Below are 24,211 nucleotides of genomic sequence, written 5' to 3'. Positions count from 1 at the left end.
GAGCGTGGCCTTTTTGAACCCAGTGCTCCCAGGTTATTGTGTACCTGATGACTAAAGGCACATGTCATATGCTGAATGTGATTTTTTTTTTTTTATATAGGTTTCTTCACAATTTCAGAAGCACAAACTTGGTGAATGGTGGTAATGAGCAACATGATGGTACACTTGTGTCTTAACTGTCTCACTTTTAGATCCAGCCCCAAGTGGCTATAAATATGCTTCAATAAGGAGGTCATTTGGAATTATTGAGCATAATTTTTCGAGTTGCAGAAATGAATTAAGCTTTTGGGAGATTAGTCTCTGATGACCCATCACTGCAGAATGCAATGCCAGTGGTAACTGGAATCAGGACAGGACCCCCTGGAGTCCAGTTATTGGTGGTGATGAAGATGAAGATGGAGGGTTGGATGGAGCTCTGAGTGACCAGGGCAAGGCGAAAACTGAGAAGGAGGTGAGTTGCACAAAATGACAGAGGAGCACTGAGATAGAAAGTATGCAGAGTGCAGGTTGATTGGCATCTAAGGCAGGCAAGAAGATGGCTGGACCTGACCAATGATGTCAGCATTAAGTTGACAGTGCGACAAAGTGGAAGTGATGCAAAGAACAGCGGCCTGGCCCTAATTGCCACCCCCATTGTTAAATGATGAATTAATTGTCATTAACCACATTTTTTTGAAAGCTGAGTTCACTTTCACTAGCCACACGCCAGAAAGAAAGCTGCCTGATAAAGTGAAGCCGTCTAGAAGATCTCAAAAGCAATGCACCATGTCACAATCTAAAGAAAAGTCATTGACAGCTCTCAGTCCGGAAGGGGTTTCAAAGGCATTTCTAAGGTTTTGAGACTCTAGTGAAACAGTGTGAGCCATTACCCACAAATGGAGAAAACCTGGAAGAGTGGTGAGTCTTTGCTGGAGTGGCCAACCGAGGAGGTCACAAAGGAACCCAGAACAACATCCAAAGAACTTCAGGCCTCACTTTTCTCAGCTATGGTCAGTGTCAGCGCAAAAATGGGAGAGTTCATGGCTCGTCACATTTTACAAAAAAACTTTTTTTTTGCGCCTTTGCGCAATTTAGAATCAGCAGTTAACCTAACCCCACTAGGTGCATGTCTTTGGACTGTGGTAGGAAGCTGGAGTACCTGGAGAGAACCCACGGAAACACAAGGAGAACATGCACGATCCACACAGAAAGAACCCGGTGTGAACAGTAACAGTGCCAAAAGTCTAGTTTATTTAACAAAAATTTATTTTGACTTCTAGTTTTTAGTTTAGTGTTAGTTAAGTATAAAAACCTTGTTACACACTAAACTGTGAGCTGATATGAAGGAGGTGCATGTACGAGATCAGAGGATGGAAAGTTCTCTGACGCATTTATGATTGATTGATAGCTAACAATACATCCAGCCTCCTGAGCAAATACCGTCTTTACACTCAGCCTGTGTCATGATTTCATTTTCATTTCTCATGGGTTTTGTTTTCACTGGCCACAAAACAAATAGTCTGGCTTTTTTTTTAATTTCACAATTGAACTCATAAAGTTACTAAACTACTTGACACACATACAGTCCGGTGTACGTTAGTGAAAGAAGCGCTTGAGCCCTAGGTGCAACATTCGTAGCTCTTTAGTGCCATCTAGTGGTGACTTGAAACGAATCAATTTGCAAATCTGGCAGAAACATTGGATCTCATCATTTTCCCTCTGTCAGGCGTGGTTTACACTAAGACAGGTGATGCACTGTGCTGACAAATATTTCAGAGACGAATATAAATGAAAACAGTTTGAAAATTATGCCATGCCTGTAAAGTACACACAGTATGCGTTCAGCTTGTATACATATACTGTACATTTTGATAGTTTCTTTTGCAAAGTATTTTTTTCTGTTCTTTTACATAAAAATGCTACTTTGTGAATCCCGATCCCAAAGCTCCCATAAAATTCATTCAAAAATACTAAATGCCTCATATAGTGACATACTCACACGAACAAGTGACAAATTAAAGGAAAAAACGCCTCAAGCTCTCATTAAGGTTTTTTTGTTTTGTTTTGTTTTTTTTTTGATCACCAAAACGTGTAAGTGGAACAGCTACAATGTGAAAACGGACTCACCAAGTTTGTGGAAGTCCACCGGAGGGACGGAACACCATTCATCAGAAGACAGATTTTCATCCTGGATGAGAGCACTCCCATCAGGACAGAAATGATGAAAGTGATGGCTCCAAACAAATTTGTACACATTTGCAGTGATGATTCACCTCTGGGGGGCAGGTGGAGCCAAAAAGCATTAAAAAGCAAAACATTTTTGCTTGTGAGTTTTATTTTTGCGCCACTGTTCTGAGCCTTTGATCGGAGGAATACAGACTTACTGAGTTTCAATCCCTGTTGTGCTGTTATATGACATATATGCTTAGCATGTGTCAAACTCAGTGCAATAAACAAACAAAAAGAGGCAAAAATAAAAACGGCAAGAGAAACAAGATTTCATTACATTTTATTCTGTTAAAATGACCGAGTGTTGCATCTGTGGTGTTATGGCACAAACTGGTCTCATATACAGATTGCAGATGAGAAAAGTCCATTTAGCTTCCTAAAACACAAGTCTACAGTTTGCACTGCAGTGAGACAAAAAACTAAAATTCTTCCATTCCTGGTGGGCTCCTGGTTCCACAAATAAAAACAAAAAAGTTTGTGGCTCTCAGTAATAAAATAAATAACAATGTAGACAAGAAGCCAAAGATAAGGAGTGAAATTTCATGTCTTTATCACAAGTCCCAGTCAGATCACCTGTCCGGCAATCTTTTAAATGACGCCGCCAATCAGCAGCCACGTGTAAATTTAACATATTAAGATTTGGTCGGTCTGATCCAATAGTGCCCCCCCTGTTTTTTCTTTATTATTAATAATATAATTGTGGTTTCTCTATGCTTTTATTGAACACGTCGTGACTTTATTTTGGAAAGTGCTCGGCCTTGATAAGCACGAGCCACACACCGTAATAACCAGGACACTGGGTTGCTTCCATCTGCTGCTCTAACCTGAGTGAGTGTGGTCACCTCCTCTTCTGCTGGACGCAGTTCCGCTGTGAGGAGGAGGAGGAGGAGGAGGGCCTGTGGAATGTTACAATATAACGTATAATTGAGCACTTTTGATAATGATATGTTGTCAGCCGTGGCGCGTCGTCCTCTGAGACGCAGTCTGCGAACACACAAGTTATTTTCTTTTTTTTGTGTTCGCAGTCAGCTGATTGGAGAAGTGTGACGGCCGCTGGTTAACAGGCACACTGAAACAGAAGGGTGTCATGTCACATTAGATTTGTCATGCAGCCTCACTCCACCAGCCCCAGCCTCACACACACACACACACACACACACACACACACACACACACACACACACACACACACACACACACTGCTCCCCTCGGTGGTAATGGTTTGAAACCCACCCACCCCTCGTGGAGGACTGTGTGTCAGCGCTCCAGAGCTCATTAGAAAGTCGGTGCCGTGAGATCAGTCCTTACGCACTGCTCCCCGCTCCTTCAGCCGGGCCGCACCGCCGCTGTGGGTACAGCTCTGGCCTCCTCTGCCTCACACCCCTTCTTTCTGTGCGGCTTTTGCAAAATATTGATATTCATTTAAAAAAAATAAAGAGGAAAAAAGCAGGATTTATCGTTGCAAGCTCTCCGATGAGCGGCCCAATTTATGGCGTATGCTATCATTTAGCCTCTGATCACGATTTCTTAGTAATGATAATAATAATAATAATAATAATAATAATAATAATAATAATAATAATAATAATAATAATATACAAGACTTAAAATGTATATAAAAGATTTGAAAATATTTTATTATAATAATAAAATATTTTTACAGATTTTTCAGAGCACAATTTGACAGCTCACTGCACAGATACCTTTACTTGAAATATTCATTTATAAAACCTTCAAAACAATTAAAATTAGGCGCTTTAAAAAATCTAATAAGAATAATATGATCATAAACGGCTCATTTAACCGTTAAGCTGTGTTTTCAGTGAAGATGAGCAGATAGCAGAAAGGTGAGCTTGTTTGTGGTTTTGTTTCCAGATTTCTGAGCTCTGAGGTTTTATTTGTTATTATTATTATTATTTTATTGTTATTATTTTTTTTCTTTAAAAAAATTCCTGAAAAACAAACTAAACAAAAACGACATTTGAGATTCTTTGTTCTTGCTTGAACAGCAGCTCTCACGCTGCTGCTTCTCTTCTTAAGTTTCTAATCTTTGAATGATTTCATTGATTTGAGGCATCAGTGAATTTATATTTATATTACGTTAAAAAAAACAAACCCAAAAAACATGAATAAAACTGTTTTTATCAGAAAGTAAAATCACCTAATTATTTGTCCAAAACGTATTTTCCTACTATTAATATGATAAAAAACAAAAACAAATAAAGCAAATACTATTTGTATTTATTTATTTTCATTTGAAATAAATCTCCATTATATTTCTATCCTGAGTCTCCGGGCCCTCTGCGCTTTGTAAAGCGGGGGTCCCTTATATATTCTCACTCGCTCTCATACTGATCGCAATTGGACACAAGGGGGCGCTCGAGTCCTTGTTTGGACACAATAAAGAAGGCGAGCGACCGCAACTGGAAGCTTGTTGATTTAAATGGCGGTCTTTATGCTGTTATGTCACAGCGATCATGGAGTTTGTGGTTTTATTCACCCCGACATAAAACACATCAGCCAGGCTTCGTTCACTTCAAGCGCATGCGCTGCCGGGCTCATTCTGATCAGGAAAAGGTGAGTGTCAGAGACTGACGAAGCTAGTCGCTGTTTGAACCCTAATCAGCACCGTCCACTCATACACCATCCAAACACACACCATGCACCCATACAGCTCTTCATTTAAAGCAGCTTTGAAGTTTGTTGGAGTTTAGTTTTGCATGTTTCCTCCAGTGTGAGTCAGTCAGTGAGCTGTTTCCAATAATACTTGGTCCTAAATTACTTTCCAAATGATTTTGGATTATTTGTCAGCTTTCTGCAGTCGAGTCTTAAAATGGTGCTAGTCTGACATTACTGACATCCCTCCCTGCATCTGCAGGCCCGGAGACAGACGAATACTCGGCTGTCCCGAGTGCCCAGTTCCCCTCCTGTCGTTCATCCCCAAAGGAACCAATTTAGGGAAAAATTAACAACAATTTAGGCTTAGCCACCATCAACGCCCCTGTGTATGCTAAGGATGGGTGAATGGAGGTGGATGGATGGTTTGTGGTCCTTTGAGGCGTTCCCAGTTGACCTTATCGGTCGGCAAAACTCACACTAAATGTCTACTTCCGGTGTGAGCCACACATTAATAACAGACTCCTAAACATTGACCGGAAGTTTAAAATCTCTCATCTCTCCTTAATTTGACTGAGAACCTTCACCGTCTCATCACACACACGAAAAGGAGATTGGGAGGACGAAAGCATCTAAAGTTGTGTGTGTGTGTGTGTGTGTGTGTGTGTGTGTGTGTGTGTGTGTGTGTGTGTGTGTGTGTGTGTGTGTGTGTGTGTGGGGTGATAATTTGCTCTATAGCCGTGTAATCCCGCCCGATTTCATCTAATACCAGCGCTCCGACGCAACGGCGTGCGCGCACATCTCCAGATGTGATAATGGGCGCGTTGTGGAAAGAAAAAAATCCAACCCGCTCGCGTTATTGTAAAGCTTTGTGGGATCAAAAAATAAGGTGTGTGTGTGTGCATGCTCTCTATACGTGGGGATGTGCGGGGACTGGAGCCTGAAATTCCTCCGCAAAGAAAGAAAGAAGGACAGGAAGAAAAAAAGAATTACAGGATCTGGAGCTTTTTATCTGTGTTTTTTTCTTATGGTTTGTTGTCGTGTTTGGTGTGTGGTTTCAGGAACGAACAGAACGAATAAGAGAAGCAGGTTTGCAGGTACTAACCGAGTTAACAATTAATGGAAATTAATGGAAAGGTTTGACTTCTCTAAATAATTCCGCACTTGTGTGTAAATTCAGGAAACAGCCGAGCGCGAATTGTTCGGGTGTGTGTGCTCGTGTTACTGGCAGGATGGAGATCGGATCCTTTCATTTACACAAGCGGGAGCGTTTTAGGCCGCATACGCGTGTGGAACGTGTCCGGTGGAACCTTGTAAGTGTGTGTGAGGCCGGTTTACATCGCACGTTCTTACGCACAGGATTCTGGATAATTAAGATTGTTTTTAAAAAAAGCATCAAAGCAGGAGAGAGGAGGAGAGAAACGGATAAAAAGGAGCGTGGAAAAGGACGGAGGGGGTGTGTGTGGAGCTGATTTATCTCCGGAGCCCCCCCACATTCACACTCACGCACCCCACCCCACCCCCGGTCATTTCCATATATTGAAATGCGCCCCCAGTACCTCAATTTTCCCGGAGCTGTCGTGCGTGCAAAGGAAGGCGCGCATGTGACCACCGCCGATCTGACGCCCTGTAACCCCTCCCCCCGTCAAAGTGCTCCAGTGTCCGGTCACCCGGTGTGTGTGAGAGAGTGCGTACTGAGGTGTGCTCGGAGAATAAAAGTGCTGAGCGCGAAACTGTGAAGTTAAAAAAGGCGGCGTGTGGCCTACATACGGAGCAGCTAACATCCTGCTGTCTGCTCTTTATCTGCGCGCACGCACCTGACACCCCCCCCCCCACACACACACACATACACTTCCTTTAAACACAGAGATGTAATAAAAGATTAAATATGGACCTCAGTGAGACACACACACACACACACACACACACACACACACACACACACACACACACACACACACACACACACACTCTTGCTGCAGCATTAAACGTGCAGCCTGACTGATTTATGACGGAATCAGGCGACGCGCCGAACATTTACATATCCCCCCTCCCCGGCTCACTCCCCGAGTCCGAGCACCGCTGCGGGCTTTGATCAATGTCCCACCGTGACTTAGAGTGTATGTACGGGAGCAGAGGAGGAGGAAGAGGAAGAGACATTCTTTGTTGCCGACAGATGGAGATGGGTGTAGACAGAGGTCAAGGTTGGCGTTCTCGGATCTGCGCGCGGGGGTAATGAACAACACAAAAACAAAACCTTCTTAAATAAGTGCGGGTGACAGAGGACGCTGATGGTCCGGGCCTGTTTACAACCACGTTTAACGTCACATTCGTGCCCCACTGTGCGCGCAAACCTGAAGCGAAGAGTTTATCACACGGAGCCAATTTTCACCCCCCCCCCTCCCGCCCCAAAACAAAAAAACAAAACAAAAAGACGCTGATCAGGAAGTTAGAACAACCTGTCCACAGTGATCAGTTACGTGACAGATTCCCAGCTTGCTCCTGGATGTTTTCTCTCTCTCCGCTCCTCTCTCTCACTCAGGTGCACCTCCGCGTGTCACCTTCTACAGTTACAGGATCAGGTTTGGTGGAAGCGGTGGCCGCCTGTCGCCAGCACGAGCAACAGGCCACCCAGGATACCAGATGCCCCGGACCGAGAGCGAAACAACCCCACTTCACCCCAACTCCACCCAGCCCGGTTTATCCCAGTTTGAAACGGACCAAGTCATTTATCAAATGAGAGGCACCTTTAACCCGTGTTTAACGCTTTCAGAGAGGAAACATTCAGCACGGAGTTTGTTTGTTTTTTAACGCAGCTTTTGAATGATCAATGCACACCTCAGGGGGGAAAAGAGTACATTTCTAACAACAAATCGCTACAAACGTCTCCCTAACTGCACAAACTAAACCCGGGAATCCACAATGAACGTCCACGTAACGCCTAAGAAAACAAAACAAAACGCGCTCCGTGAAGACAGAAGAATGAAAGGTTTATGCCTCTCTCCGTCGTCACTGAATTCCTTTGCTTTTCACTGCCTGCCTACAATAGATAAATAACTAAATGTCACTTACTGTGATATTTTAATCCACGCAAACGTACATACACACACGGGTTACAGTTAAAATCTGACACGCTGGATTAAATAATCCACAAATCTCTTATTTACACTCACACAGAATAGCTCGTAACACGGATTATTATTATGATTATTTTATAATTATTATTATTGTACTTTTAAACAATAACGCAGATGTTGTAGTTTACTGCTGCTCTCCTGTTTCGTATCAAACTCTGAGCAGTAAATCAAACCCGTCTGCTCCGCTCAGCTTTAAATCTGCCTCAACTTCACCACACGCTCGCAAACGGGATAATCACCCTATGTGGGATAATCGTCGTGCACGCGCCCCCGGCACACACACACACACACACACACACACACACACACACACACACACACACACACACACACACACACACACACTCTCTCTCGCCTCGCTACCGGTCGGTCTAATAAGCCACGCAGCGAGTTGCAACCTGCAGAAATTTTTCACTCACTGGTCACGCTGAACCTCCGCCTCCTCTTCTTCTTTTTCTCCCCCCCCCCCCCCCACCCCCCTCTTCCTCCTCCTCCTCCTCCTTTCTGCCTTGCCTCCCTCCACCTCCACCACCCCCTCGGTATTAAGTGCGCGTCCTCTGCGGTCAGTGCGCGTATCTCCGGGTCTCCAGAAGCAGCCGCCGGATCCTCCTCTCTCCTCCCGCTCAGCAGCCGCTGGTGCTTCGCGAGCTTCTTTTCCCCGGGAGATCCTCTCCGTCTGCCTCTCTTCCCCCTCCCGGTATACCGCAGCGATCTCCTTCTCCGGTTCCTCCGCCCGGCCCCGGCGGTACTCTCTCCTCTGTGCGTCCTCCGAACAAACCGGCGGAGTCGCGTCTTTGCTGCCGTTCTATCACCAAACCCCCTTTATTACCAGAGTATTTACAAGCTCTCCCCCCCTCCTCCTCCTCTTCTTTTTCTTCCTCCTCTTCCTCCTCCTTCTCCTCTTCTCCACCCTCCACCACCACCAGCAGCAGCAAAACACCCTCCCCTGCGCACCGTAAGCAGCTCGAACCTAAGGCTCATCTCAAAGTTGTTACAGCGGGCACTAACTGTCCCGCCGGTGGCGAGAGGCTTCAGTTTGGATAGGGAGAAAGAAAGCAATGGGTTGACCCTGTAGTGCTCATCGTGTGTGGGCATATACTCCCCACACCCCCACTCAAAATACACGCTCATGTCTCTGTTAAAGTTCTGCACAGTGTGCGTGACGCTCGCGTGAATAACCCCGGCATGATCTTCAGGACACGAAGCAGTTTCTTAAAACCAATCAGTACTAAAAATCAAACCCTGTTTGTAAGTTGGAGTGAAGGCTTTGATTTCCTCTGACCTTGTTAAGTCAGGCTGGTGTAAATGATCGCGCATCAGTGTGCTGTACAGTCTGCCTCACTCACTTAAACAGTCATAAAACAACGTTCGTGTAAATAATTTGTTCAACTTTTTAGGTTTTTGGAGTCTGACACTTTAACACTGTTCCAAAACACGAGTGTGTGTTTTATGATTATTGTGATTATTATTACTGCGGGAGGTCAGCAGTGATACAGCCCACTTTGCGCATGTGAAGCCACCCAGGTTATAGACGGTGCCTGTGCTTCTTTGGCTGCCCGACCAGTTTGTCCTGTTCACTGCAACCGGATAGCTGCTGTCTGTCATTTTAACACACGCATCTCTCTGTCTGATACCCCCCCCCCCCCAAAAACAAACAAACAAACAAACAAACAAAACCTTCCGAGCTTTAAGGACACATGCTTGTCCGTGCGCATGCCGTCCACGGTCCAGATGAGCTTGTGTCCGTTCTTCTTCTTTTTCTTATTTTTGCGCGCTTTTCTCGAACAGAAGCCGCTACATGCGACAGACTTTTGCACACACACGCGCGCGCGCTCTCTCTTCCTGTATATATGCAGCAGTATCATATCCGCCCCCTCCAGTGAGCTCCTGTCCGCGGTTTCCCTTGCCCTGTTTTGCGTCCACCTCTCTCTCTCTTTCTGCATATTGCTTTCATTAGACATCTCTGCCTCTCTTTCTCTTTCTCGCTCACACACACACACACACACACACACACACACACACACACACACACACACACACACACACACACACACACACACACACACACTCCTCCCTCCCTCCAAGTGCCTCTTGTCCGGCCCCCCTGATCTCTGTGTCCATTGGCTTCCACCGGGTCTATTTCTCATGTCCAGCCCCCTCCCTCCGAGCTCTCTGTCTCTCCCTCCCTCTCTCTCTCTCTAATGACCGTCCATTGGTGTTGTTACTGCGCGTCCCGTCCGTCCCTCCTCCCACTCCCACTCCCACTCGGGTGCCTCGGCCCTGCCCATGTTTTTGTATGTCGGGTGTCTGTCCATCGCCTGACGTTCAAGTTCGCCGGGAACGTCACGTCCGTGCACTTGAACTTGCACGGCTCAGAGGGGGGTGGGGGGTGGAGGGGGGGTTGAGGGGAGGGGTGGCGTGTGTGTGTGGGGGGGAGGGGGGGCTTTTGCCATTTTTTCCATCTCTCTCCCCTTCTCTCTCTCTCCATCCACCTCTATCTCACTCTCTCTCTTTTTTCTCTCTGCTCTCCTTTCTCAAAAAAGCCATGACGGCGATCCCGCGATCCATCTTCGCCTCCGCGCCATCTTTATATTATTTCTAATTTATTTTTATTTTTTTTCCTCCCCTTGCCCCTCCGCCTCCTCTTCTCGTGGATGTCAGAGGCGTTGGATGAAGATATTTTTTTTCCTGCCCCACCGGAGTCTCCTCTCTAACCCTGGCTCTCCCCGATGTGATCCGCGCTGAACGCCGCCGCCGCCAGCCACCATGTCTCGCCGCAAGCAAGGCAAACCCCAGCACTTAAGCAAACGGGATTTTTCGCGTAAGTAAAAGATGAGAAAAACAAAATGTCATTTCTGGGTCCCTTTTCACTTCATTCAGCTACGATTTTTCGGGGGGGAGGGGGCGGGAGCGAAGCTGGAACTCCTGGACACCGGACGCACCGCTCGGACCCGCGGTCATCTGGACTTAAACAGCGTGGCGAGAAAGTGCGACACCTCCGTGCGTAAAAGCTGCTCGGAGATCTCTTCCCCCCTCCTCCTCAAAGCCTGTCACAGAGAAAAAGTTTTGCGTGTGTGGGTATAAACCCGCCGCAGCTTCTCGCTTCTGTGGGCTGTTAAATGTACTCGCTGTGGCTCCGGTGCCCCCGCGGTCGCTCCGGTCAGTGGAAGCGCGCAGGGCTGCCGGTAGCAGAGCGCGTCCTCTCCGCGGAGCTTCGTGGAGAACTCACCCCGGAATATCGCTGCCTGCTAGTTCTGCATGCTGCTTGTTCATCTGCTCGCTCTCACATCTCTTCTTTTTTTGGGATTATTTTCAGAAAACCCCCCAAAACAAAAACAAAAAAACTTGGAGGTGGATTTTTGGATCGAGTGGAGGGGGACAAAAATCTCGTGTCTGACAGTCTCTGTATCAGCAACACGGACGACACAGATCGATATTTTTCTTATACTTAAAAAAAAATCCTTGTGCCTCTCGTGTAAAAGCTGTTTATTGATGTTTAGTTTAGATGAGAGGCTTTCTTCCTGAAAGTGCAGATCCTCCTGCAGTTCAGAGTTAAAGACAAGAAACAGCAACAGGACGACAGCATAGCCAGCTCGGTCTTTTTGTTCGTCTTTTTTTCTCTCCTTCCACAGAGATAAATGTGGACCAACTTTAAAAAAATAGATTCCCAAGCTATACAGAGCTAAGGTAAGATATGAATGCCAGCCCGTTGGGTTTTTGGAGCTGCAGCGTGTGTGAGGGGGAAAAAACTGACAAAATTGTTTGAACTCCGTGGACACAATCTACTTTTACGCACGGCGTTCTTTTATCGCCGGATCTTTTAATTAATTTCACTTTATCAGAGTTATTTCAGCGTGATATTTTGAGAGAGAGCAGATGAGTGTGCTGAGAAACTGCAGGGCAATTGGCAAAGTGGCGTTTATCACCGCGCCATGTGCCGCACGGTGCGCCGCCTCGCAGCGTTTTCAGCGACGGAAAGTGCCCGCAAACACGAAAACGAGGGAATTTGGGCATCTTTACGCTTCGGTGTTTCGGTATGTTGACTGGCTGTAGCCCGTGTTAGGCTGTTGGAGTGAGACAGAGTGTGTGTTTCTGTATGAGTCTGTGTGTGTGTGTGTCCAGTTGGGTGACAGTCACAATGACCGCGTGCCGTCGCTAGGAGGCAGAGTGCGATCAGAAAATCCGGCTCTCGACTTGGACCTGATGAGTTTCACTGCCGCCCCTATCTGCACGGGCTACTATTTGGCGATCTCTTTAGAATAAAGGGAGAGTGTACAAGACATGGGGAAGGAAAGAGGGAGGGGGGGAGAAAACAAGAAAAGCAGGGAGACCCCCCCCCCCCCCCACACACACACACACCACCTCCACCATACATCCCCATCCTGAATTCCTCTTCATCACCTCAAACCTACTTTCTTTTTTATTGTTCTTGTGCATCATTTATTTACACTCAGAATATACATCACCTCTGCAGACTTTTGACCCCTCCCCCCTACCCTTTAGCTCTCACTTGACACACACACACGCTTATTTTATTTTTGCATAAATTTTGTTACTAAAGCAATTCAGATTTTTTGGCCTCAGAAAAAAAACCCCAATCAACATCGTGTGGTCAGTTTTCAGTTTTAGCACCTGTGTTTTTAATATCGATTTTTTTCCCTTCTTCTTCTTTAATTTTTATTACATTTCAGTTTTTTATAGAACATCATTTTCATCGCAGCCCCAGTGCTTGCTTTTACACATACAGACCAGCCTGGATTTAAAACGTTAACAGTGGGGTTTTATTGTTTTGTTTATTTTTTCAGTGATGTTTCCTCCTCTAGAATAAACTACATTATCAGTCATTTTCATGTTTTGCCAAGATGGTATTTAAAAAAAAAAATTATTCTGGGAGGCAGTCAGCCAGCAGTTTAAACATCTACTTTTACAGATCGATGAGAGAGGTGGAACTTTAACGGTGGACTTAGCTGAAATGATTTTCTAATTGATGAAACATTTATAACTTTATTTTTTACAGTTATTCCACCCCCTCCTTTAGGAAATGTGATAGCTTTGTTGTGCATGTTCCGACATGTGGATTTAGACACATAATCCTCCTCTCTGCTCCTCTCTGCCTGTTTATTTCATCTACCTGCACTGCTCTAAAAATAGACACACGGCTCTCATTTAAACACGTTTTGTTGAATTTAGCGTTCATATGCTTTTTGAATCAAATCTTATTTAAGGTCTTTCGCCCTCCTCTCCTCATTCTCTGCTAAACACCCCAGACATCCCCTCTCAAGTTCAACTTTAGAGGTGAGGGGCTTATGCAGCTTCCATTAGATTTTGTTGTTATTGTTGTTTTATCCGGAGAATTTAATGCCCCCTTCTTCTTCTTCTTCTTCCTCCCTCCTCCTCCTGGGAGCTGTTGTGTAACTTGTGTGGCATTGTGTTGACCCAAGTTAAATCAAAGAGAAGTGTGACTGTGTGAGTGTGTGTGTGTGGGTGGGGTGGGGGGGGGGGGTGTTGATGGGGCAGCAGCAGCGGCTGCGGTCTTGGTGGAATTTACCATGTTATCTTCATGTCCCAGTTTGCGCACAGATGTCGCGCAGGGTTGCGGCATTCTGATGATATTTCCTTGAGGGGATGTAGTCCACGTTTAGACCCCCCCCCCCCCCACACACACACACACACGCAGGAGCTCTAACCTATCCCTGTTATCAGACAAAATCTGTACCAATCAGCCAGACAGTGAAAATTAAAATCTATTTTTTGATTCTCTGTGGTCTTAAGTTCATTAAAATGTGAAATTGGCGGCTGAGTAAAGAAGGTCAACACGCATCAGGCGGCTAGTGCAGAGTCACACTCTTCACCTTGGACTGGAAGATTTTCTTTAAAAGAGGGACGGTGAATTATGTTCTCCCGTTTCGCCTCCCTAATTCGGCCGACTGCGCCGCTCCTCTCCCTCCTGCTGCAGGACGAGTCTGGCCTCCACAAAAGGCTTCTTAAAAAAAAAAAGCAGCGAGGAGTTAATCCGGCCTCGGAGGGGTGAGGAATCGGGTTGAACGGCTCATTTTGGGGCGATTTTCCCGCTGTACAAGAGCCTGGTATCTAAGAACTATAAGTCAGCCACATGTAATCGAGGCCGAGGATTGAGGGAAGAGTTTTATTTCGCCCACACGCATACATGCACACACACGGGCACGCGTGCACACACACACACACACACACACACACACAGACGCACTCTCTTCGTGCAGCCTGCCCTCTCTTCCCTTTCCCCGGCACATATGTTGGACATGTTTGTGACAGTTTTCCCTTCTGCTGATTACAGGATCAAACCCTCTACAAACAAGGTTAGGCAAGTCAAACTCGTCCACATCTTTAGTTTTTTTTATTTTATTTTTCTTTCGGTGAATACTGTGTTTAAGCATCATTTTCTAAGCTCTCATTGGCTACCAAATTGTTATCTTGGAGCAATCTGATTGGAGCTTTGCAGCTTTTCAGGATAGAATTTCCCACCATTTATTGTTGTGATCCACACCGGCTCGCGTTGTAATCATTTTCCCTGTATTACATGCTTTTCTATCATTACAAGGCACATTTTCTCACCCCCCTTATTGTGCGTGCCGCATGCCGACCTTTTATTTAGCTTTGTGTCTCTCTAACTGTGATCCACACTGAGAGAGGTTTTGTGGATTCTTCCTTGTCATCAATTCTCACAAAAACAAAAAAACAACTGTATTAATAGGTTCGAATTACAGGAGAGAGAGAAAAGGAAAATATAAACATGTGGTTTTTGCTTTTCTGTTCTGAGTAAGCATCGCCTTCTAATTTCCCTCTTTCCTCCCACCCCTGTCTTCTTCTCTCCCTCTTCCCCTCTGACTCGCCAGCAGCTGAGCCCCTCTCCACGGCTGTTGTCTCGTCGGAGGAGCTGTCGGAGCGCTGCTCGGAGAACTCGGAGGAGAGTGGCAGCCTCAACGGGCACCACCCGGGCTCGAACGTGGGCCGGCTGGCCCGGCTGGGTCATGACGCTCACCCGTCTCTGGAGCAGGACCTGCTGACCTGCGGCCAGTGCCAGGCCACTTTCCCCCTGGCGGACATCTTGCTCTTCATTGAGCACAAGAGGAAGCGATGCCACGGTCCGCCCTGCCTCACTGTGGGCAGGGGGCTGGACAAGCCCCCCTCACCCTCCCCTGGCTTGGCCCTCACTCCTTCGCCTGCAATGGGCTCCCTGCGCAGCCGGAGGCTGGAAGTGGGTGTCCAGGCCACACTGGCAGACGAAGATGATGACCGGTTCTCATCACCCCGGGGCATTTGCCCCAAACAGGAGCCCCTCCCAGGTAACCAGAACTGCTTTCACACCAACCAACACACATCACCTCTTTCTGGATACAAGCACAGCCACCATGTGGCAAGATCATATCCCCAGAGGACCCCTCAGTATCAGCTTAAGTGTGAACAAACCATTCAGATCAGACAGAAGCCAGAAAGTGACCAAGACACAGTCAGAAATGTCACCCGTAGGTGTTCTAACGCGCTCACTGTCGAGATTATTTCCTCAGTGTTTTGGATGCGCTCACTGCTGCAGATGAGCGGATGTGTGTGCTTTCTGCAGCCTGAGCTCTTGCTTTCATTATTTCACATTTTATGTCCAAGGAAGCTTTTTTGTTTGTTTGGGTTTTTTTTTGAGACACACACACACACGTGACAGAAATCTGATTGGCTGTTAGTGGTTAGAAGGGGGTGGAGCGTGTGAGGTGTTTGTGTGTGTGTGTGTGTGTGGGGGGGGCTTTGTGAGACAAACAACACAGGTGTGGCGAGGGTTCACCAGTGTTGACGCCCTGTGGTTTGATTTAGGGCGTCTTTCTCTTCTTTCTTTTCTTTTAAATTTTTTTTTACATGTGTGTGTTTTTATCAACAAAAAGCGTGTGTGCACCCCTTCTACAGTTCCCCTAAAATTCCAGTGTGTGTCTGTGTGTTATGGAATGTGAGTGTTTTCCCAGTTTGCCCAGCTTGGCCACAGTGACTGAATCCCACAGGCCAGTTGCAAAGAGCTAAGGGTGACCTTGACTTTGTGGTGCCACTGGTCAGCATTAGTTGTGTGTTTGTGTGTGACTTTGAGTCTGGGGAGTAGCTGCGGCCTCTTTTTGAGTTTGGGTGCAGAGAATCTGTGTGCATGAAATGTGTGTGTGCGTGTGTGTGTTTTTCCCTCTCATGTGGCCCTAGCAGATGTGTCCTGCTCTTGGTGTGGTTTTCACCCCCCTCTTTCCCACCGCCACATCTTACCCGACTAAATGCAGCCCAGCTCTCCATCAGCTTTCATTCTTCTTCTTCTCTGAGTTTACCTCCGTGCCAGACTTCATAGGTAAAACTGGCTATTTTTCCTCCACTTTAGCCGCTCCGCCTCTCTTCCTTTTCCCAGGAATCAATGAGAGGCGAGCAGAGCGAGGGAGGGGGGGAGAAAAAAAAGTTTTGCTCATGGAGGGAAAGTCGTTTATTTAAAGCGTCTTAACGCCACTAATTATTTGTTGCGGCGCCATTTCTTTCTTTCTTTCTTTTCTCGTGCATTTTAATTAGCAGTAGTTTTTAGTGGCGGGCTGCCTGTACTAAATTAGCTGTTACAGAGAGAGAGAGAGATGACATGGAGCAGCGGAAACGCATCCGCGTTGAAACGCAGCACACTTTGTCGCTTGAACGTAACTCGGGAATCCTAAATGTTGCAGTTAGTTTTTTCCGCTTCAGCGTTTGAGGAAGCAAACGTGATCGAAACCACCAGCTCAAAATTTACAGTGGAGGCGAGGAAACGGGATGGGTTTGACCTTTGACCTTTGTCTCTACGGCTCTAGAAAGACTTTTTTTTCACTTTCTGTAGCGTCTGCATGTTTGATTGCACACTCCCCCCATACACACACTCCCACTCCCACACACACTCAGACGCTCACCAGTTAAACTGGGTTATTAGAGCGATTTACATCATAATACCGGCGTCTGGTGGCTTCAATAGCGTTGTGTGTGGGAACGTCTTGGTAGGAACAGCTGTACGCTCAGAAGGCAGCGTTATATATCTTGTCTGATGTCGATGTCGAGGTGGACGGGAGACCGGCCGAGCATTATTATTAAATGTTGGGAATTTTCGTCTGGAAAAGGAAAACCCCAGCCTTTAAACTGTCCGTCTGCTTTATTTACACCCTGTCCGCTCTCCTTTTCCCCCCTTCCCTTCTCTTCTTTTCTTTTCTCCCAGCCGCTGGATCCACACCAGCACAAACCTCACATGCTGAATTTGCGCAACACATTCAGTCTGATAGCCGATAATCAAAGCCAGCGTTTCCCTCCTCCTCCTCCTCCTCCTCCTCTTTCTCTTTCTCTTATCCCTCCCATCCCGACCAAACCCATAGCTTTCATCGTAATTGACCTCAAACTGTCACGGTGGAGTAAATATGTGAAAGAAAAAGTAATAATCTGCTGGAATTTCAGCCGAGATTATTGCCATCCAAAAACAATGACGCACACACACACAAGCAAAGCAAGGTGAGGGCTTCTGCTTCCTCCTTGCTGTGTATGAGGCCTCTGCTCCCACAGATAGGCCTTAAAACAGAAATGCAATTAATGCCATTAAAAAAATCTACACACTTGTAGACACATGCTTTGTCATTAATCTCAGTATTTTCAGTCTAACAGAATTTCTACTGGGGTTTAGTTTTTGCCTCATTATTACTCTGTTCATTTAAATCAGATAAAATAGGACCATACCATCTTCATTTTTCCTTCCCTTCCCCCCTTTTTTGTTGTTGTTGCTCCGTCTCCATCTGCTTTCTTTTAGAAACAACCAAATATTTTTCATCTCACATTGGAGGAATTATTTTACAGCACCCCCTCCTCCCTTTTTTTAATCGCTGCATACTTTTTCCTGCATGTATCTTCTCATGTATATAATGATGCTCCGACTGCTTGTTGTAAAATATGTCTGTGGTCAGAGAAGCACAGAGTGGCTGTGAGGCTCAGAGGAACACAAAGCGTCCGACTTGTGCCGGAACGCTGCTATTTACATATCAAACAGCCCCAACCGAGTAGAGCTGACACACACCTGTGTGTGTGTGTGTGTGTGTGTGTGTGAGAGAGAGTGAGGACTGTACAGGCAAAATGCCGATCGGTGATGCAAAAAAGCCAGCGTAAACGCTCACCCACCCACCCACACACACACACACACACACACACACACACACACACACACACACACACACACACACACACACACACATTTAGTGCTCTCTCTCTCTCTTTCTCTTGCCCATTTATTCTATTAATCCCTGACTGAGATGAAAATTCTGATTATAATCCCTGAGGCATCCCTCATTCAGAAACAGCATCGCTAATGTCTCAAAAGAGTGGGGCTTCCGCGTGTGTGCGTGTGTGCGTGTGTGCGTGTGTGTATTTGCGTGTGTGTATTTGCGTGTGAATGGCTGCGTCTTCATCTTTGCTCCTTTTACTCAAATTGAAAAAAAAAAAGAGGCTTGAAAATTGAAATTTTAGCATCAATTCTTCGTGGATTACTTCGACGGCTAATGCATTTTTTCCCCGCGCTGTCCTGATTTGTCAGTTGATTTCTCGTAATTAGCACAAAGGGCTGAAAACCAGTCCTAATATTTGTGTTAATGAGCTCAAATTGATACACGGCCAGTGCGGAGAATTGCTCGTCTTTACTGACCAGTGATTTCACTGAGAATTATTGGCTGATAAGCTGAATTAGCTTATCAATATTAGCTCATTAACCCAGATATTATCGCCGCTTGGACATGATGATAAATCGCTACATTTCTTGAGACAAATTTATCATTCCCATTTTTTTCCCTTCCTTCCTTCCTTCCTTCCTTCCTTCCTTCCTTCCAAAAAAAAAAAAAAAGGCAAATGCAGCTCTTCATGCTAGTCAACCCACTGAGGAGCCATCCTGGCTCAAAGCCTCGTAACATGTTAGTCTATGATCTACTGATTAGCAATTAGCTTATCATCACCGGCTAATGCTGCCCACCTCAATACACATTAGTGCATTTTTAACACCCATTCATTGCCTGGCTTGGTGTCAGATCGCTCGCTCTCCATCTCACGTCTGTCCTCGTCCTCTCTTTTTTTTCTGTTTTGGCTCTGGTGTCTCTCTATCTTTTTCTTTCGTTCTCTCTTGATCTCGCTGCAACATTAGCAGTCAATGCAAATCCAAGACAGCCAATTGATACTGAATCAATTACAGTACGTTCGGTGTATGTGTGTGCGTGTGCGGCCATGTGTGTTGTGCTGTGGCGCATCCCAGCGAGCCTACAAAGAGATTTCACACGCTGGCTGCCATCACTAATCTATTGTTGCTGCCCCCTCCCTCTGTTTATGTCCATCTTTCTTTCATTCTTTCCCTTCACTGCGTTTTGTTTAGCGGCCTCGAGTGCAGCGTTTGAACAGTGGGAATGTGGCTTTTGTCTTGAAGGAAGCCTGCCGAACGCAAACGCTGCCGGTGTGTGCGAGGAAACATCAGCAGCAGGGTAGAGCATGCTGCACACTGAGGGAAAAGTTCATAATCCTTCAGAGAGGCCTTAATGTTTTCTATTTGATGCTCACAAAAAAAATTCATGATTAAGTAACTGAAGCTCTGCATATGGACAACAGCAAAGGAAAAAAAAGCCTTTTGGTGCTGAGTGTTAAAGAGTAGCAATAAAACAAAGACAAGCCTGTTGATTCGCCCTTTATCCTGTTTTATAATGCTCATAGTTTTTTTACATAAGTCACAGCGCTGAACAAAAACGTAGCCTGCATTTTCATTTAGAGAGCCACTCTAGTTATCTTGAACTTCTGCAAAGCTGGATGGTGACACAGCAAAAGCACGATGTGTCCTGACGTTTGTAACCCTCGCTGCCTCTACGTCATGCACATTATATGTAGTGGAGAGTTCCAAGATGGTAGGAGAAGTAGAACTTTTTTAAAGGTTTATTTTGGGCAAACCTTCCAAGCAGTCTTTATCAGATCTGACTGCTGATTGTACACGTGCAGTTTGTGAGTCCTTCAGACGACTGAAATGACAGTAAATCTACGTAATCCTAGAAAAGAGGGGGGGCCCTTGCAGCGAGAGTTGCTTCTAGAAGAATTTCCCCTCATCCTTCAAACCCGGTTGCTGCGGTTTGTGAGGCTGACTCGTGAGGTAACCCTGATGACATCACAGAAACATCAGCCGGGTTACTTGTGACTCCCCTAGGGGACATTAAACAGCTGATTTCTTGACTGAAGTAGGACTAACAAAGGAAAGTAAAGTGACATTCCAGCAAAGACTCTTTGAAACACTGGACGCATATTAGGCTGACCTCGGCTGCTGTGACCTTTGATCTGTTGAGCTTCTTTGTCACCGTCAGATTCACTTTGTTATAGTGCTTCTTAGAAGATGGCAGCGTTTCAATGAAATGCAAAGCAGATGTATTATTGTTGCAAAGGCGTGCTGGCTTCTACTATTTATGCAAAACATTTTGCAAAAGTAGCTGGAGCCTTTTCCTCCAAATCATCGCCCGGTTGGGCAGGAAGCGTCCGTTTCAATTTGCACATGTTACACTGTTTACATTTACGGTGGTTTTGGAGTAAGTAGACGAGTAGAGAGCGTGTGCACATGTGCTGAGTATGCCTCTGCACACGGATCATGGCATAATCAATGTAGAATAAAAAGTGCTCATTATATTAATAACAAATAGATTAAAATCACACAATAGAATCCTTAATGTGGCGTTCTTTCTTTCATACTTTTGTCAGGTGCTTGCTCACAGGGATCATTGGGAATCTCGCTCTGATGTCGCCTAGTTTTTACTTTAATTAACCTCTTCACATCCGCCAGGTGAACCACTTGTTTAGGGTCAGGGATAAAATGCATCTCAGCTTCATGCAAAACAGGTATTTCATGCTACTTCTCTTGTACGATTTCCTTTTGAGTATGTCTGATATTATACAAAAGGCTAGACATGAACCTGAACCTAGGCCTGAACAGGTTGCTGGTGACCTCGTGAATGTTAGGGGGGTAGAAAGTGCCTGCTGTTGTGAATTGAATTGACTTGAATTAATCAGAAGAAGAGCATGAACTGTCTATGAAGTGGGAAATTACATAAGGTGCAATGGGAAGATCAAAACATGGAAGCCTCTTTTTTTTTGTTTATTTTTTACAGTGCAAATCAGCTTTGTCAGCTCTGTGGGAAATGATTTAAAATGGATACAAGAGCCGTTTTTTATTTACAGCATTGTCTGCTGAGTCTTCCTGGGACAAAAAACCCTGCTTCCACAGGAAGTGATGAGTTTTATATGTGCAGTGGGTTTGGACTAAATATAAAAAGAACAGGGCATGGACAGCAATCACCACCGCCACCAAGAGACAACAACAACATCAAAGGGTGAAAAAAAGAAGAAAAATCAGAGGGAAAGACGTCACGCTGCCCACACACTTTGACTGACAGCTGATCCCTGGGAAGTGCGGCGCAGACACTCTGCCGCAGCGACGTCGGCCAAACACAGCGACAGATCAGTTGAAACAAAAAGACCCCGTCCCCCACCACCTCCAGATGATCATGGCCGGCAAAACCCCGTTCCAAAACAATGACAGCGGCAGGCGTGATGAGAAAAGAAAAAGCAGTTTGCTGTATTTACAGCGGTGACAGCGTGTCCGCGACGTCCGTGACGTCAAAGCCCACTACTGTACGCGCTCTGTGATGGAGGATTGTTTATTGATCTGGCTCTTTGTGTTTATGCGAATGATTCGACATCCATGCTGCATTTACTTCTTCGTGGTGAGAGGGAAAGCTGCTGTTTTTGGCTCACTCGCTGCTCGCTCTGTGTGTGTGTGTGTGTGTTTATTCCACATGCACTCGGCTCGGTCTGCTCGGGGGGTGCACATGTAACGCAGCTCTCTTATTATGTTGAAGCCAGTTGAAGGGCTGTTCATAAAACTGTTTATACACTACAAAGCTTATTTATATAGGCCACTGGATTACAGCCTGGCTCTAAACACCACACACACAGATACACGTACACACGCATGCATATATTCACATGTACATGCAGATGTACCTGTCATTACAACAGGCCTGCATGACTGTGGCACAAGTGTGTGTGTGAACTGGCAGTGTGGATGCAGGACATCCCTTTGTGAAGTGTGCCAGAGCTGACAATGCATGTGTGTGTGTGTGTGCATATGTGTGGAGGAGCCTGGCTCCTCGCTCTGGTTTTATGTTCCCCGCTTGGCTGAACTGCTACTACAACTGCAGCAGAGGGCCGTGCACACACACCACACACCCTATGACTGTGTGTGTGTTTACTGTACACGCACAGCTCTGTATGAGTGGGTCTAATCTTTTATTTTGGCATTACGTGCATCAGTCTGTTTCTTTCTGTCATTCCCGCCACCTTTTCCCCTCCACTTTCTGTCCTTCGTCAGCAAATTGAAAGCATTTCGTAGTGCCAAATAAAGTCCTCTTCAAAGTAGGATAACGCATGTCGTTCCATTTTTTGTTTAACACGTTTGACTCTCGGCAACAGAGTAGACAACCTTAAACTGCCTGACTCCTGCAGTCTAAAATCACCAGAAATACAAGAAGCCCGAAACGCTCCCTCATCCACTTCCAGCAGGTATGAGCCTCGCTCTTCTAGTTTGCAAAGCCAGTATCATAGTAACCAGACATGCTGATCAGCATTTTCAGCCGCAAATGTGAATTCTTGTAGGCAAAAATAATGTGAGAGATGTGGGTTTTTTTTGCTAATTTCTAACATTTTACAAACCAAACAGCTATTTTATTGATCGGTATTGATGAACAATTAATAAAAGATAATAAAAACTTACTCCTAAAATGCTTTGTCACAAATTCTGAAACAGATTTGACTCTTTATCCACGAATGGCAAAATTCTGGAAAAATTATATTGTTATCAGGTTTGATGATGCCCCCTACTCTTCTCATGAGCGACAGTGCTAACAAGTAGCAGAACTGTGTATCATCTTTTCTTCTTCTTCTTTTTCCAGAACCACTGAGTTGTTAAAAACCAAATGGCATATTGTTACGCTCAACAGTTCCAGTAGTTGCTGTCCTCAACTAAATGGTATCGTGGCATATAGTCGAATTTTGGCTACGTTTCTGAATCCTTTACATTACGTAATAGTTCTGTATAAGACAGCATTGTTGGATCATAATCCAGGAAAACACCTGATCCCACGGTTTCTGGCAGTATTTGCTCTTTTAATATTGATTATTTGAAAGAAGAAAAACATGACTGTTGGTGTGGAATTACAAAAAAAGAATTGTAATACATTTCAGATGCATTTGGTATCGTTTAAAAACCTGTAATTGAATATTTCCATTCATGAGTTAAAAAAACCATCACATTGCCACAGAAAATTATTTTCATGTGATATGTCAGGTAACAAACAAACCTGTAATTTTTCTTGTTCCATCTTGAGATGCTGAGGAACACGCCGCTTAATAATACTTTAAAAAAAATCACACACATAAACGCACAAACAGCACATATGGGGAACTCCCCCATCGCTGTCACCAACACACCCAGGACCAGCAGCAGCAGCGGCGGCGGCGGCGGCACTGACTTTTCCTGATAATTTGCGGAGGCTCATTTGAATTTTAAGCACTACTTTAATCTTCAAAGCTCAAATGGCTTTATGAATATGCATGCAGTGGGCAGACTTTAGTTCATTACCTAGTTGTAAATTCTAATGACCATTAGGTCCTCACAGTAATTGCCAATTGTTTTGCATTTTTGATTGGCCTATTACCATGCACATTCGTGGCGCACATCAGCCACGCTTGTCAGAGCTGGCATGTCAACGGGTGTTTGTGTGTGCGTGTGTATGTTCTCATTCGTGCCTTGCTTTCGAGATATGTGGGTGTGTGTTTGTGTGAGCTGGGTGTGTTTGTTAGGCTGATATAAATGAAAGTAACATTTTTTTTTATTGTGTGAAGATTGAGAGGCGAGCCAGAGATTGGACATATTTAATTTACATGATGTCTCGTCTGTTCCCTCATTACACTGCTCGTCTCACACACACACACACACACACACACACACACACACACACACACACACACACACACACACACACACACACACAAATTTACAAAGCACACCCAATGCAAACCATCTGGCTCGCTCCTGTACGTGTCGGTCCTGACATGGTAAAATGATTTCTCAATGCTCATCTCTCTTTCGCTCTCTCGTTCTGTCAGCCTATTCATTTTTAGCGCCCTCCCCTTCT

At 45.4% G+C, this 24,211-nt stretch overlaps 1 protein-coding gene across 2 annotated transcripts in view; it reads left to right on the top strand.

The window, feature by feature from the left end:
- The first annotated feature begins 9,799 nt into the window (after positions 1-9,799).
- The window catches only part of bcl11aa (BCL11 transcription factor A a), a 56,524-nt gene continuing 42,112 nt past the window's right edge, over positions 9,800-24,211 (top strand). Inside the window, exons 1-2 of one of the 2 annotated variants that reach the window (XM_080288032.1) lie at positions 9,800-10,782; positions 14,837-15,283. In XM_080288032.1, coding sequence (XP_080144158.1) covers positions 10,728-10,782; positions 14,837-15,283 — 502 coding nt within the window. In that variant the 5' untranslated portion in view covers positions 9,800-10,727. Of the gene's footprint in view, positions 10,783-14,833; positions 15,284-24,211 lie in introns of both variants that reach the window. The other variant, XM_026189445.2, reaches the window with a different exon arrangement.

Source organism: Astatotilapia calliptera, chromosome 13 (assembly GCF_964374335.1).
Source record: "Astatotilapia calliptera chromosome 13, fAstCal68.1, whole genome shotgun sequence".
Taxonomy (NCBI): domain Eukaryota; kingdom Metazoa; phylum Chordata; class Actinopteri; order Cichliformes; family Cichlidae; genus Astatotilapia; species Astatotilapia calliptera.
Note: the sequence above shows the minus strand (reverse complement) of the source record. Positions and strands in the feature narration are given on the sequence as shown.